Raw genomic sequence first — 16,888 nt, forward strand, 5'->3', positions numbered from 1 at the left:
TGTGACTCCTGAATATTTTGCTAATAGCGAGCACGCCTGCTGCACGTCCAGATGCTACAGGGTGATAAAATGCTACCCTGCAGCTGAAAGCCTGCATGAACATAGGACTGATGCTCAGGACATCTTGAGACAAAGCACCAAAAATAAAGTGAGAAAAAAACCCCAGACCTGATCCACATCAAAAAAATTGGGATTATGAATAAACTGAACAGTTGTAATAGGAATAACTCTTATGTTAAGTTGTGCTTATTAATAGTTAGGGATTTGGGCTGACCTACCACTGTTGGCAGGTAAAGCAGAGTGCTACTGAGTATCATTAGGAAGACCATGGCTGAGGTTATCCTCTTTGAGGGCTTGATTTTATAAGAGGTTTTCCATCACCTCATGTAAGTATGAGGTTGCCTGAGCTCTGCTCATGTGAAAGGAATTTCTTATCACAGTAAATGGAAAAGGGTATTAACACAGTGCGTAACCAGGAGCCTGCTGATGGCAGATAAGAGATCATAACAGCTCAGGAGAAAAAAATCTACGCAGGCTTCTCATCTCTCTTCATTGCATGGACAAAAAGAAAGGTGAGTGAGGAAAGAGCTTCCAAACCTCTGCCCTAGGGCAACATAAATGGAGATACGTATGTTTGTTTTGCACCTCCAACTTATGGGATCTAAAATATGATATGCATTGTGGCAGTGATGTACATGTCTTACAGACAAGCAACATTTCTGTCAATAAATACACAGCAAAATCAAGTCATTTAGCCATTCTGTTTCTTCACCTCTGGACTTTCTCCAGATTGCCAGCTTCTAGAAGTTCAGAGCCCACAACTGGACACAGTACTGCATTTTTCCTCTTACGAATACCATGTAGAGGAGGAAGACTGCTTTGCATGCCTTGAAAATGACACTTTTTTATTTCTTGGCTTGGCTTTGCTCATGCGGAGAGCTGGGAATGCACTCGTGGTGACTCCACATGCAAGCTTTCATGCACAGAACCATTTGTTGAGACCTAGTCACACCATAACACACAGACTGGGCTGGTGCCTGACACAGGATCTCAGGTCGTTCTCTACTTTACCTTTCTGATGCCATCATGTTTCATCTCAATCACATGGAGCGTGTAGTTGGTCCTCCGTCCCTTCTCGTTAAACTGAACATTGCCAGACAATCCTTCAAAACGGACCTTAAAGACATAAATATCAATGAGGGGACCAACTGGTCAGCATCTCACGTGGTGGTCATTCGGCAGCGGGAAGAAGGATGGAGAGTGCAGTCATGTCTCTCAGATCCATGCAGGGGAGACAGGACATCTGTCTGACACCAGGATTTCACTTGGGTTCACTCTCTATACAGCATGTCTGGCCCTGTGCACAGCCATTCCCTTAACCTACCCTTTCTTCTAAAAACCATTCCTATTAAAACTTAGTTGTTTATTACTGAGCTCTGTGATGCATAAGAGCTAGATCACATGTGTGAGCCCATCGCCTCTTGGGATGTGACAGTGAGCTAAATCAGCTCTGAAATCCTTGGGGTTTGTGATTTTTTTTTTGTGTTATTTATTTATTTATTTATTTATTTATTTATTTTCTAAATCTGACCTGGAGTCAGGAATTGGTAAAGAATTTGTCAGTTCAAATCAGGAACTGTATTTGGAGGAAATATGAACCTGTGGCCACAGCTCCCAGCTGCCGTCTTTTGATAGAGAGGAGTCTACCAGTTAACAAGCAAATCTAATTACTTCTGCACCAGCCTAATAAAACCTGACAATTTAGTATTGTAAATGAAATTTGCATAGGAAACTTTAAGTCATAAATCTCTGCTGATAACACTACAGAGCTGAAGAGCGTTGCTCACTCACATCCCATGTCCTGAATGTCTCCTCTCAGCGTGGCCATTTGTCTTGCTGCAAAAGTGCCCAGCTTCTCCAGTGGCATGGAGAAGGGCTTCTGACTAGTCACACACAGTGAGTGGGGACCAGGAACATGTGAAAAGGAGTGCAAATTTGGGTCTCTATCTACAGAGACCACCTGGAGAAGTATTCATGCCACCAGACTGGGAAAGAAATTTTTTTTTCTCAGCCTTTCCACTTGCTTTGAACAAATCTGTTGTCCTGTTCCTGCAACTGAAGTCTCCCCACATGAAAAATGGAAGCAGGTATTTAGCAGTACTCTGAGATCCTCAGAACAAAGACCCATGGTGAAGAAACGAGGATGTATCTTTACAGAGGAAATCTGTTGCTAATCTGCTTAACTGTGTTTGTTTTCCAGCTATTATCATAAAGCTTTGTCATGAAAATGAACATCTGCCAGTATTTTCTGGCGCTCCTGCAACTCAAGAGGTATTCCTAGTGACATTTAGAGAGACATGTTTTTCCCTTCTCACAAGACACAACAGGATCATAAAAGATAGATGCGCTGGAAAAGCACCATTGTCTTAAGCACTCCCAAGCCTCCTTTTACCATGGCCCCTTTGGTTTTCTTTGCAGGTTCTGACCGACTCTGAAACTGAGGTCACAGGTGCTCGTGCTTTGTAGCTTTACATGCACCAAAAAGCGGGTGTACAGCATCAATTTCTTCTATCTGAACGAATGAAATCTTAATCCTGTGATATCCATGTGGCACTGAAACAGCAGAAGGGATCTCTCCCATCTGTGCTGGAGGATGCAGCACAACTTTTCCATCATTTACCATCTTCTGAGACCCACTGAATCACTACAAAATAAAGTGAGGACTGATTTCAACAGTGCTAAGCACCAGCAAAGTCAGCTGGAAACATGGAGCATTTAAGCAAATTTGTGCTTAACATAAGAGCTAGAGCAGAAGGATGCTATTGTGGCCTTCTAGTTTACAGGGTTAGTCAGCAGTTAGGGACTAGCTACCTGCTTTTTAGAGGTGGTAATCAAATAACATTAACAAAAAAATCTGTCAAAAACTATCACAATTTTTCAAAGTGCAATTGAAATCTCAGTGTATTTGTTTAAAGCAATATTTTGTGTGCATTTTCCTGGGGGAAAATAAAAAAAGTAATTCTCTTTCATAAAAGCATACATTTTGCTGAAATGTGTTAGATTTCTGTTTTTGAAAAACCACAGAATGTTTCAAATAGCTTTTCATCTTTGCTCATGTCATCCACGACTCCTTGTTAGGATGTTGTAGTGAGGTGGGGTCGGTCTCTTCTCTCAATTAAAAAGTGACAGGACAAGAGGAAACAGCCTCAAGTTGTGCCAGGGAGATTTAGATTGGATACTAGGAAAAATTTCTTCACTGAAAGGGTCGTCAGGCATTGGGACAGGCTGCCCAGGGAAGTGGTTGAGTCACCATCCCCGCAGGAATGAAAAAGATGTGTAGATGTGGCACTCAGGGATGTGGTTTAGTGGCGGTCTTGGCAGTGTCAGGCTTATGGTTGGACTTGATGACCTCAAAGGTCTTTTCCAGCCTAAACAATTCTATGATTTTATGATTCTATGATTCCTTCCTACACTAAACAGAAATAAGGCAATTCAGGAGCTTATTCCAGACATTTGAGTAGAAATAAGGAGAGAAACTTTTCTCTTTTAAACAGCTTATAAAATTTCAGGCATTAGCAAATGGGAGGTGAAGAGAAAGCACTTCACTTACACTGTGAATAGCTGTAAGTATTACCCTAATCGTGAGTCTTCACAAAAAGGATAACTCAAACCTTCAATCTAATCATGAGTTCTTCTATTTCCACCTGCCTCTTTCTTGCTACAACACTAAATGCCGGATGATTATGAAATTCATAGTTGAAATTTCCCTAGGAGACTACTTCCCCCGCATGTTTCAGAGCCTTTTATTTTGACCATCACAACTGGTCAAACCTTTTTCAAATTTTAAGTTTTCAATGGTAAACCCCCAACTTTTGCAAATGGCTTTTAATGTTCTTTCCTCAAAATCACTACAGTTAAAAATTAAGACTTCTGAAATTGTTTTAATGAAGAGATGAAGAAACCTCAAAGATTTTCCAACACACACAGAATTTAATTTTCTAGCCACGTAATTTTGATATCCTATTCTCATAAATTCAATAAAGGAAAATGCTTGAGAACCCATTGCTCACCAGAAGACTTCCAAGTATTTCATGTTTATTAGGTAACCGATCTCCCTAATGCATCATGGCTGCATTAAGATTTTACGAATCCTCACAGTATGAAACAGGCTATAATGTGGGCTTGGAGAACATTCTGATGACAGCCAACACATAAGGCAAAATTCACATGGTTTCAAGCTTCATTAGCAGCCTGGAACTGAGCCGAGTTCACAGACAGTCGAAGGATCTGTGAATAATGTGGTCTGAGCAGGTCTCTGCCTCGGGAAGAGGAAGGTACAAATAGGGAGCTATGATCTTATGGGATAATATTTTGGCTTTTGCATCACAGAACTTCAACAGAAAATAGAGGAGGCAAGGACACGTTGGATGGTACAAGGAAAAGCGGTTTGCTGGATGTACCCCTGAACTTTTTAGGAGACCTGGCTCTAATCTGGAAGGATCAGTTCCTCATCCCAAGCGATTTGTTTGAACATTTCTGCTGCTAATCACCCCTCTTCCCCCACCTTGCAGTGCACACATCGGGTCTCAAACCTGCTGAAGTGCTCTCTGGATGTCGATGCCTTGTCCCCAGGGCACAGCCGGGTTGGCAAGGCAGTCCCCGGCATTGCCGCGACGGGAGATGTCGATCCGCTGCCGCCGCAGGTTCTGAAATGCCTCGGCCATCACCCGGACCCCATCGTACGTTAGGGCTGATGTGTACTAGAAAAAGAAGGGGAGATGTACATCGCTTGTTAGGGTGAGCTGACCTGGGGCATGCTACACCCGTTTGCCTCAGGTAACTTTTCAGATGATTTGCTTTGTTTCCATCCTTCTATCTATGAAGTTCAAGAGCCTCTTGCTCCTTCTAGTCACTACTGTCCTGTTGACCTGTGAAAGTTGGTGCCTTCTTTCCCAGAGGACAGGAGAGCAAAGGAGAAGCTCCTGATGCAGATTCACATTGCACTGCCTGAAGAGGACTCAGCCTTAAAAGCCGTTCGCCTGTTATCTGAGTCTGTGTTCGGTTAGAACCATTGAACTTTAAAGCAATACATCATACAATGTCAATGTGAGACACGTGAAATCAAGCAATAAGTGACTCTTTCTGGTCACAAATGGAGACCAGAAAACTCTGCTTCAATGTGCAAGAAATCTGCAAAAGATGAGTTTATTAAAGCAAAAACTGGTGCAGAAACCAGTGTAAAACTCTTGGCATGAACAGTAAATGTTAGACTTAATTCCTTTTCCTATGATCACCTACTGATTTATTTGTTTGCAATTTTCTCAAACTAATACTTCCAAAGTTGACATTTCTGTTGCTGAGTGTTTGTCACAAGTGTTTTTGTTTTCAAATGTCAGATAGGAAAAAAAATAACCTCCTCCCTCCACCCTCCACTCGTCAGCTTCAGGGTCTTCTGTGTTAGGAATTAAAATATATTTCCCCTCTGTTGTACACACTGATTTGAAATGCTTAGAAAGAACATCTGGAAAGACTTTATTATCACATGGTATCTTATAAACAAGTCAAAGGTTAAGGAGTTAATGAGGCTCTTTCTTGTTTATATGCTGAACATCATGAGGTGTTTAATCCTTAGCTCTGAGAGGGGTAAAAACTGGGAGACTGAGTGAAAACATCAACTTGTGTATGTCTTAGCAGGCAGCTGCTACTGCCTAGCAAAATTTAGACAATGTTGAGGCACCTGGAATGGATAATGATCCTAATTATATGAAGTAATGGGTTTTCAGAGTGTGATTAAAGAGCTCTGTGTGATGACAAAGAGGTGAGCATGACTTGAACTGAGCCAGATGGACCCTAAATTAAATAGGTTTTTTATACCACTTGCCTTTGGCCTCTTCCAGTCCACACGAGGATGCTCCCTGGCATCATTATTCCTCCACTGCTGCATGATCCTGGCGGGAACAGCATCCGTGTAATTCACTAACTGGAAGCCAGTTACATTGGCTCCGCTCTCCTTGAATTTGGTCAGGTCAATGTCCATGAATCCCTAGTACAGGAGAGAAACAGGAGAAGCTCATCAGAGGAACGTGTCTCTGGGCAGATAAGAGGAATCCTGCCTGTCTAGGAATACGGCAGCCAGCCTAGGAAGAATCTCTTCCCTCTGCGGGGTAAGGTCTGGTTCAAGAGAGGCACCGCTTCCCAACCATGGAGTGAATTTGGCTTTCTCACAGGCTCTGAGCTGGACATATCCTGCAGTTTCCACTCAGGGAGACAAACAGTCACATTAATAACAGCTCCTTTGTAAGAAAACTAGCAGAATAACAGCAAAAATATATCCTGAATAATGCTTGGACAAAACGAAGAAAATCCTTAAAACAAATTAGGAAGAATTATTCACCCAGCTCAAACTTTTATGCACTCAGTCACCAATGGATAGGCTACATCTTTTCAATTCACAGTTTGCAGGGAAACACAAATCCTGAAAAATGAACTTTCAGCATAGAACAAGTGGTTGGTCAGCTTCTCAAAGGAGCTTGTCGTTAGAAAAGCCAATTTATAGGATTTGCTGGTTTGGGAGAAAAAAGGGTATGTTTTTAGACCTTGGATTACTAATTAAATACTTTTCTTCCATTCATTTGTTGGTCTCCTCTACTCCTTGCCCACTGCCTGTGATGAACACAAGTGTGCAAATAACGTGTATTGGGGTGGCATCGTAGAATTAGTCACTCTTATTCAGTCAGAGCCAAAACCAAAATAATTAGAGATACAACTGCAAGCCATATGGAGAAGTGGCCACGTTTTGGTGTCCCAGCTTTGATCCTCTCTTTTTAGCACTGCTGCTACGCAAAACTGCTGGCCCCCTTGCATGGGGCAGGTGCTTGACCAGAGACTCTGCCCTGCTTCTTCGGTGCTGTGTGTGGGACAGACTGGCGGCTGGTGCTTTTTCTTTTGGGATATAAGCACAAGAGATGTAGCCCATTATTTTCGCTAGTACCATCAGCAACCAAAATGCATGAGAGAAAATGAATGAGAGGACTGTCTGCAATGCAATCACCCAAGCAGAGAAGAGCTTGCTTGAGCTCAGCCCTGCTGGTGCACATTCTCTGCAGGCACCTTCCCAACCTACCACTGGGTTTCTCTCCCTTTCTTGCTCTCAAACATATGATGATGGTGTGAGTTAAAAAACCCAAGTACATTATTCCCAGGAGATACTAGTCAGGTTCCCAAAATGGTGCTCTCAGTGCATAGGTTGAGGGAGCTAATTATCTTATTAAATTCCAAGGCCAGAATGAAGCTGTTAGATGGAAACCTGTTTTGGGAACAGGCAGCTTGCAAGGAAAAGACTAAATTGCCCTCTCACATCAGCGTCAGATCGAGGGAGTCATAAGTGACTCAAAAATGTCTTTAAAGACTTTCACACTTTTTCTTCCAGCTTTTTGTAAGCAATTTGGCATCCACTTACAATGCTGAAGACTGGATATCGGTGTACAGATGCTCTAAACAGATGATTTGTTTTGCTTCAAAGTGCAGTGATTTATGTAAAAAAAGAAAAAAAGTTTTATTTTGTGTGCACCTATTCCTCAGAATGCTGGTTACACCCACATCAATCTCGTTTGCAATTAATAGCATAGGGGTTTCAGAAAGCCAGAACTGTGATTAATGAATAGGAAATGCAGCAGGATAATTGTCCCTGACATCTTAATGCATTTCAGGCCAAGTGTTTTTTGACACATGGAGCTCCTAAGGTTCAGTAAGAGGGACCTCACAGGCTGCCAACTGGTTGTTCATGGCCAGGACCAAATTACACTGACATTTTGCTCCTGGGAGGTACTCTGGGGAAAAAAGATCTGTCAAGAGAAACTACCACACAGCAACTCAAGTTTTGTGCCACCAGCTCCTCCTTGGAAGGCCTACAAAGGCATGAAGAAAAGTCCAAGTTCGTAACAGAATGTGAGTGAGATGTCTGATGTATTTAACCCCCTCAACAAACAGATTTAAATGGGAAAAGTCAAAAAGGGAGTATGATACCAGTGATGAGACAGCAGTGGTTGAAAACATCGTCTTTCCCCAAACCAAACCATTCTGAAACTGAAGCAAGCATTCAACAATATTCATTGGAATTCATCTTACTTAGTATTATTAAAATAATCTGAAGAGGCAAAAGGGATTATTTCTTCCTGAAGTTTGTACTAATTTTTCCCCCACTAATTTTAGACACAGTTCAGTTCTTTTAAAAAGCGTGGAGAACTCTGAAGATTTCCAACTGTTTAAGGCAGTTGGGACCATGGAGGACATCATTAACCTTGAATATGTCTTTGCATTTTGGCTATTATCAACTGATGAAATAACTGTTTTCACCTGTTATCCCTCCTCCACTTGCCCCAGTACAAGGTCAGTACAGGCATGTTCCTAATTACAAAGGAATTTTAATCACTGCACCACTGAAATCTGCTCAGAACAGTCTGGGTGACATGGCAGCCAATAAACCGGAGAGGTCAGGTACTTTAGAAAATAATTCCAAGGGGAGATGACTTCTTATTGGCTAACATATAAACAAGAAAATATCAAATGTTATGCAAATTGTCTCTTGAAAAATGTTTCTATTGACAAAGTGGCATCAGGAATTAAATACGCTTATCTCTCTGGAATATCAGTCAGTGCTTGTAGGAAACAGGTGAGCTGGAGGATTACACTGTCTGGAAGCAAAGAAGCCATCAATCGTCTGTCACCTTGTACTAATTAGAACCACATATTGCAAAAAAAAAGGGGACCTTTTATTTAGTTTTCAATTGGCCATATTTGGAAAACAGAAAAAAGATACTTAAAATTTGACTAAGGGAGGACTGCAACCCACTACTGAGGGGCAGCAGATGTGCTTTTGCAGCAACGGGTTTAATATCAACCAGTTTGGGAAAGAACCAGCACAGAGCTGCTTCCCTTTGCCATCCAATCCAGTTCAGCAAGAAGGGAACAGTGCTGGAACGATGTACTCTGTGGGACCCCTGTGGTCCCACGGAGCGGTCAAATGGTTTGAAACCATTGCAAAAAATGGAAAAAAAAAATATTGGAAAAAGCTCACTTTGCACCCACGTCTGGAGCCCAGTGGAGTTCAGGGAAATGAGCCGAGGCCCTGCACCCTTTGGGATGTATCTGTTGGACATGCAGGCATCTGGCTTCACCTCCCTGCACAGCGCTGCCTGTCCCCAGGGAGGGAGAGGAGGAATGCAGGGACTCAGGCTCCAGCCCCCGGCAGGGTGGACACCACGGGACCCAGAGGCAGCATGTTGCTCCATGGGGCCCCAGCCAGCATCACTGCCCAGGACCTGGCTACTTCAGGGGAGACAACGCTTCTGCAAGAGCGGTCCTCTTGGGGAAAACGTGGCTGGAAGGGACACCACGCCAGCCAGCCCACCCTGCCCTACAGCGGGGTTAACTGTCCCTTTGATTTAAATTCACATTGCAAAAGCATCTCAGCAAACCAGAGAATACAGCCTCCTGCCTTGCGTGTGCCTGGAAAACGCCCGGCTTTCCCTGAATGCCAATGGATTAGCAGGCTGCTGATAAACCACAAAAATCTGGACCCATCCGTGCTGACGGGCTGCGGCAACCTCCCTCCTCCACACCTGCCCTGACTCAGAGCATCTGCAGCGCACAGCTCGAGCAGCAGCCAGGCTCAGTTCAAAGGAGGAAACTTGCTCTGTAGCCCATCGACTTTTCTCTCTGCATTAATGAACCTCACAAAGCGATTACGTGCAGAAGTCCTGCTGCTAGTAAATAACATGGGCAGCTGTTACAGAACTTCGTGCCTTCAAATAGAAAACAGAACGGTGCTGGGGAGGGGTTTTGCCTCATTGTGTTTTCCTTGCTTCATCTGTTCTCTGTGCTGTTCTTAAACCAAAAACAGCTTTCAGCCAAAGGTTGTTTTACTGTCCCATTCGCTGCCTGGGTTGCTGGGAGAGGTGTCAGCAAGTCACACATTTATATTCCTCCTCACTGCTTGTGGGCTCAGTCATCAAAGGAAATGCATAATGCAGGAAGACTGATGACTTGAAATGGTCCTCATGAATCCATCTTGATTAACTAGTCCACAAAGGATCTGCCTTGAAAAGAAAGTTGCCCAGAAATGAGCCAGCGCCTTATTTATGCCCTGAACATCATGAGGAGCCAAGCACTGCGTGGGCAGTGCAGACAGTGTAGGGAAAACCTCATTCCTTCACGCATGACCCTCCTCAAATCTGCCAGCATCACTTACTTCCCTGCTTCTCTCCTTTCACCCCCATATTTCACTGCCTCACCGTCCAAAACCTCTGCCTCCTCTCTGCACACTGATGACAGTGGGCGGCATTGCTCCTTCTAGGACATCATCCCAGCCCACGGAGACACTGCAGACAGCAGTGGCCTCACCTCAGCTCTTGACAGGCAGCTGGCCACTGTCCCACACCTTCAAATTCTCTCTGTTTCACTAAATTCATATTAAATGCCGGCACTTTCCCTGCAGAATGCCTTCTGCAGTATAACTGTGCCTTTGAAGCTGCGGCAACAGGCAGCGAGGGCTGAGCTCTGGGCAGGCTGCAGCTCATCATCTCATCAACCTCCCCACCGCCCAGCTGTAGCACTGCTTAAAAGCTCCATGCCTTTGTCCAAGTCTTGGCTTCTCCTGAGAGAAAGGATATTAGAGAATCTCAATGAAGACTACCACATTTCTGAGAAACACTGTTGTTTTCTCTCCTCCCTCTGCATCTCCTGAGCCCTCCGGATCTCACCTTGAGGACAGTAAAACTCATCTGTGAATCAGGAGGTGGAAATGCCCCTTTCTTCAGAATTGCCCGGACAAAGCTTGTTGGCTGAACCTAACACAGTCCTCTCACCCCAGGAACGAGCGTTAGGTTTTTTTAGTCCCTTTCTGTCTGGGACAAAGAGACTAGAGTTTGGGGTTTTTTTGTGTCTGGTTTTTTTGTTGTGTTTGTTTGGTTTTTTTTGTTTTTTTTTTTTTTTTAGTGAGTCATACACTGAAATATTCCTTTTTAAGCAAAAAGCATTTAAGTAATTCACCCTGAGCTTGGGTGGGTGCCACAGAAACCTGTGGCAGCATTGGCGAACTGGCCCAGCTGTCTCTGCATGCTATCCATGTGTGGCTCGCAATGCCAGACTGTTTCCTCCTAGCAGACTATGATTATAAGAAACTTTGCAAAGCAAAACGAACTGCTTCTGAATGGCTGTAGATCAGCTGAGTGAATACAAAGTGGCTCCTGTCATTCCAAGGTATGCCAGTGTCTTTCTGCAGGGAGCAAGAAGTCGAGTGTGTCCAGGCGGAGCATCCTTAATACACCAAATTATCTTCAAGCTTGACTTCTCTGGTGAAGTCCTCATTCCTCACTCCCATCACTTCAGATTAGTAAGGAAGGTACGTCAAAAAAAGAGCCCATCTGCTCAAGTCTCGTCCTAGCATGCCTTCCAACAGGAGAGGCCTTCTTCTCTTCTGCAGAATTATTAATGTGTCAAATCTCATTGTGGCAGCAAAACATGTGAGTCCTCACTGCAAAGTAAGTGAAGAAGAAAGAAAAAAGAAAGATGGGAGGAGGGGGAACTATCAGACGGGATCCTGATCCTGCTGTTTGATGAGTCTGTTTTGTTCTGGTCTACTGATGCAAAGCAAACCAAATCAGGTGAGAATCCAGACTTCAAGAACATGAGGCTAGAGATGACCAGAATTTTTTTTTTTTGTACAGCTCTAGAAATTTTCTTTGTGATATTATTTGCATCAGCCCTATCCCACTGCTGCAGCACATTCTGGATATAAATAATCATAAACATCTTGTTGGAAAGCTCAGGCCAGGCAGAGGGACAGATGCTCTAGGTGGATGTTTGTGCTTTAGAGAGCTTTCAGAACAGAAACGGATTTATAGGTTTGGGAAACGTGCCGTGTAGTAACAGATGCCAAGACTTCAATCGAATATATGATTAAGGGATGACCTGATCACAGTTCACAAGGACCAAAACATCAGTAATGGAATATTTGGTCTAGCAAACAGAAGCATAAATCTGATGGAGGAAACTGAAGCTAGGCAAATTTTGACTTGAAAAAGGCATTGATGAAGTCACCATGAGTAAGATACTACAGATTTACATGTCACTCCTTGCCAGTTGAGCCAGGTTAATGGATTAGTAGACTGCAAATGGCTGAGGAAACCTGTTAGTTTAACACCCTTTTGCTGAGTTTTAAGCAAACACATTTTTCCTTCCAACAGCTGTAATAAAATCTGTCAGTTACTCGCCTGATGCTCAGTGGGTTTTTTTAAGCCACAGTAAGTCACTCATATGTTTGAGCCCTCATTAGCTACTGCAAAAATTCTTCCAAGGTTGCAGTTCATATTCTCCTGTGTGGGCAATTTTCTTATCAAAACCAGATGATTTTGTTTTACAAGAGACACTCCAATTCAAGCAAAAAATAATTAAGGACATTGAATTCAGGACAGAAAAGCGATTTGGGAGTGAAATGCAGACGTCAGAAATTTCACTCATAAATTATATTGTCTTCCTCTGCCTGTAAAACCAAGTTTTCACATAAGCCTACATGCACCAGCTTCTCAGAAAGAGGAATGGTCTAACTGGAATAATTTTAGAAACCTAAAAATAACTTAGGACATCTCTTTCCAACATAAGAATATCATTTTTGCAAGATCAGGCACCTTGAGATCTTACCAGGACAAAAAGCCATTGCTGTACACATCCTTTTGGAAACTCCCACAAAACAGTTTCCAATCAGCTAGAGATGCAAACCTGAGTATTGCTGACCTTGTCTGTACCTTCAGTCAGCAATACTTCAGGGGACAGGAGACAGTGTTAAGAACTGAGGGTGACTAAAATACACATGGCAGCTTTCAAGATGATGGAAGTCTGAGAACTGCAACGTTTTAGCTCTAGGCAAGCTGGATCAGGGGCTCGGTGCAGGGAGCAGAGCTCTCGACACATGGACAGTGCCACACGTCACACTTGTGCTGTGCCAGGTACAGCTTCTCGCACTTGGCTGGTACCCAGCACGGGCACAGACACCCTCCCCACGCAGCCCCAGCATGGGCTGCAGGGTGCACACATCCTGCATTGCTTTAGGGGAGCTGATCTCTGCCTGTGCCGGGAGAACTTTTCTCCCCAGGGATGTGAACATCCTTTTGGACAGCCAATTTGGGAGGGTACCCTGTCTTCACTGTCTGCATCACCTCTTGGTCTCAGGTCACTGTAGCTCAGCCTTGGTGGTGCAGAAGTTCTCCCTTCCATTTTCAGGGGGGGAAAGAATCAGAGGCCCATTTAAACCACAGGTGAACTGAACCAACCAGCATGTTTCACCTGACTTCTGCTGTGCTGGCAACCTCCAAAGCTACCGCCGCTGCTTGCACAGTGAAACCCTGTCCATGGCCTAACTCAGCGCTGACACACGCTGATGTACAATGGCACAGGATAAAATGCTTACCTCTGCTCATCAGCTCTGGTTTTATCTTTACTTTTCCCTGCTACCCCTAGCATCAGCAATCTCATACGCTTATCTATTCAACTTCAAATGAGAGCATTTGCTAAAAGAACAACCTGGACTAATGCACCAGGAAAGAAAAAAAGGCTAAAACACTGTATGTGGCAGCTGTCTTTCATACTTTTAAAGACAGGTCACACAAATGTCACTTATTTTAAGACAAAGATTTTCCTCTGCCTGAGAGAGCTGATGTTCTCCCACTACTGACAGTAGTCAGCCTACATCCCTGGCATAGGACAGAAAAGTGAAGCCAAGGTTATGGGGAAAAAGCCTGTAACATCAAACGAAAGGAATCCCAGAAGTTTCTAAGCTTGCTCCTTTGATAGTATTTTTTTTTTCCTGTGTGGTTGCTAGACTGATGCTTTCAAAGGCTGAGAACAAGGCTTGAGAAATAAGACTCACAAAAACAAACACTTCTTAAAGTGCTGGTACACCTGACAGATACCCAGGCTAGCAGCTGGTAAAAGCTAATTGGGGTAACTCTAATGGATATGGGTTGAGAATCTGGTTTTCATGAGTTTGCAAAAGCCATCGATAGTGCCAAATTTGCCTCAAGGAGAGGCAGGGATGCTCACAGGAACCCTTCCCCTGGCAGGGATGTGGCAGACAGACCTTCGTGGGATGGGCAGGGCTGCACAGACAAGACAGATTGTGTCTCTAACAGGCATAGCAGATTCGGAGAAGGATGTTTGCCCATGGCCTAAGGTGCAGAATGGTTTTATTTTGGTTGTGAACACAGAAATATTATTGTCTCACCTTGGCAACAGCAATTTCACTGAAAAAGAAAGCTGTTCCTGCTAAGAAATACTAGCTTTCATTTGCTGCTACTTGTCAAAACCTGCTTGGCACTTTACTACAGCTCACCCGACAGCAACCGCTGGGCAAACAAGCAGTGATTAATGCAAGCCACTTCGCCTTTGTTCGAGAGTTGTCTGTGACCAGACAGGGAATTCCTCCATGTTCAAAATGCACCCATGGATGATTTTTTTAGGTCTTATTCAGCCCGTGCATTGCCTTCCAAACTCACTTGCTTCGCATTCCTGATGTAACAATGGTTTGGAGCTGCTGTAACTGGACAGTAGTGTGCTGCTGCTTGTTTTTTGGCTGAGTACAGCTCTGAACAAGCATATAGCCAAAAATAAGAATTTCAGTTGGGTTATTCATAAACGCTTCCCTACATCTGCTTCTGATATGTCATTTCCATAACAGTTACCCCACAGGAAAGGGCCCAAGAAGGTTAGGCAGTGCTGCAAAAGGCAGGTATTGAAAATGCATCCCCTTGCTCCAGCTAGTGCAGGTACCTTGGTGGTTGTGAACCAGCTGAGGTCTCACTTGACTTGCACAAGGCCAGAGCCTGCCCCAGCCAGGGTTGGGAGCCTTATCTTCATATTGGATGAGAGCCCTAAAATCAGGACTCTGTCAGTCAGCACAGGGGACAAAAAATAATTCATTTGGATATGTTCAGGCACTTGCAGGTTTTAGCTCTTAATTTATTCTCTTATGACCCAGTACTCCAGAATGAGCTGCTTCCACAAAACTGGGCTGTTTTCTAGGCGTGCGGGTGTGCACATGAGTGTACGTGTGTGTGTGGGCAAGGCACACTCTGTCATCTTAGGACTTGTCTACAGGGGAAAATGTGGGGTGTTTAAGGTCTATCCACTACGTGCATGAGTCAGTGGGAATAAATTACAGCATGTTACACCCTCTGAAGGCTCTAATCCAGCAATGAGATGTCCTTAGAACAGGGTAAAACCTACTGTGATCTCTTGGATCAGAGCATCCACACTACAGTTTAACCCTGCCAGACGCCGACTTCCCACATCCTGCCAATCCCTTATAACATCCCTGGCCATCCCTGCAGAGGGAGACTTACCGTCCTTCCTCACTGCCATATGGTCTCAGGAACATAGGAGCTTCACAGCCTTTTTGCCATTCTCCTCGCTGAACCGATCAGCAAGTAGCTCTTGTGTGGGTGCAGCACATCACAGGAACCGATTCGGCTTCTGGTGCCGGAACCTGCCCATGTGCACGGCAGAACCACAAAGCCTGTTCTGCCCTGGAAAGGGCTTTCTTAACCTTGAGAGGTGCTAGTCTTTTTTAAAATAGATTTTTCATGTTGTTGGATTATCTTCTACTCTTTTTTTTTTTTTTTAAATATTTCTCTCTCTGGAGTTGGCTCTTGTACAATGCTAGGTTTTAAGGGGCAGAAAAGACCAAAGAGCTTGAATTCCTTTCACTCTTCTTCTCCCTCCAAATAAAAGCTGCTTGAAAAGCACCCAAAGCACCCTCCACTGAGCTGCAGCTGGGAGGTAGAACCTTCCTGTGGAGGGGCTGGGGAAATGAAGCGCCTTTTGCTCTCTGTTAATTATTTATAACCCATGCTGGCTGAGTATGCAGCCTCTTCCAGCCAGCTCTGTCCTCTCAGCATTTGTGCAAAGGCTAAGAAAACAAATTAAAGATGGGAAAAGTGGGAGAGTATGGTATCATAAGACAGAGGGAAATGTCCTTCAAAACTCCAACACCTGAGCACTAGACCACCTCATGCCTTTAATGTATTTATCCTTACAAGACCCTGCAGAGAGAAGAGGTGTTACTCTCATTTAGCCTTCTGCATGGCTATACATAAAAGCGCACAGACACGCACACGCCAGCTACTCCAGATAGCTTCCCGGCTTAACCTTAATGAAGGGACTTTCATAAACATCTGAGGACCAGGACCTGGGTTACAACAAATACTAATTTTTTAAAAATCTGAAGTGATTGGCTGCTCTACAGTTTGCATGTCTTCCCCTGTGCAACGTAACATTTTAAACTTTGTAATTACATGGTAGGCACCCAGCGCAGAAGTGTAGGGTCAGTATCAGGGCACTGCGGGGTAATTATGTGGCCATTTTTGCCTTGTAAATTACAGAGTTATCTTGGGACTGAGAGAAGGAGAAGGGCAGTAACTGCTTGACTAATTGGTACTTTAAATTTTAATTACCCCAGAGCTGATGTGCTGCCTCACAGACACAGCTGTGGGAGGGAAGAACAGCTCCAGACCTCGCACGTGTCTCACCCCGCATGGACACGGAGCATCCTGGGGGAGCAGCCTCAGCCCCAAACTGCCAACACCAGTCTGTCTTCTGCTGTGCATCCCCCTGGCTGGACGGACACATCTGGGGAGGAGAGGGTAGGAGCTCTGCTGCAGAAAACCTCCAGCAGCCCTGTGGGTTGAGGCTATTCCTCTCTCTCTTAACTCTTCCCAAACCTCCATAGGCAGAGAAATTCTCCAACCTCCTAGGAGAAGATAGCATATCGCTCTAGAAAGATGGCCCTGCCGCTGCCCCATACTGCTCTGTCCTCAGGCAGCATCTCCCTGCATTA

At 44.2% G+C, this 16,888-nt stretch overlaps 1 protein-coding gene across 3 annotated transcripts in view; it reads right to left on the reverse strand.

Annotated features, from left to right (window-relative positions):
* GRIA1 (glutamate ionotropic receptor AMPA type subunit 1) overlaps nucleotides 1–16,888 on the reverse strand; it is a 161,431-nt gene that overhangs the window by 56,625 nt on the left and 87,918 nt on the right. For all 3 annotated transcript variants that reach the window (XR_013930010.1, XM_080399376.1, XM_080399377.1), the window contains exons 6-8: nucleotides 5,882–6,043; nucleotides 4,593–4,760; nucleotides 1,072–1,176 (exon numbers count right to left, since the gene is read on the reverse strand). Coding sequence is in view for 2 of the 3 variants with exons in the window: in XM_080399376.1 (XP_080255502.1) it covers nucleotides 1,072–1,176; nucleotides 4,593–4,760; nucleotides 5,882–6,043 (435 nt within the window). In the remaining variant the exon portion in view is untranslated. The remainder of the gene's footprint in view (nucleotides 1–1,071; nucleotides 1,177–4,592; nucleotides 4,761–5,881; nucleotides 6,044–16,888) is intronic.

The sequence above is a fragment of the Falco punctatus genome (genome assembly GCF_963210335.1).
Source record: "Falco punctatus genome assembly, chromosome: 8".
In the NCBI taxonomy this organism is placed as follows: domain Eukaryota; kingdom Metazoa; phylum Chordata; class Aves; order Falconiformes; family Falconidae; genus Falco; species Falco punctatus.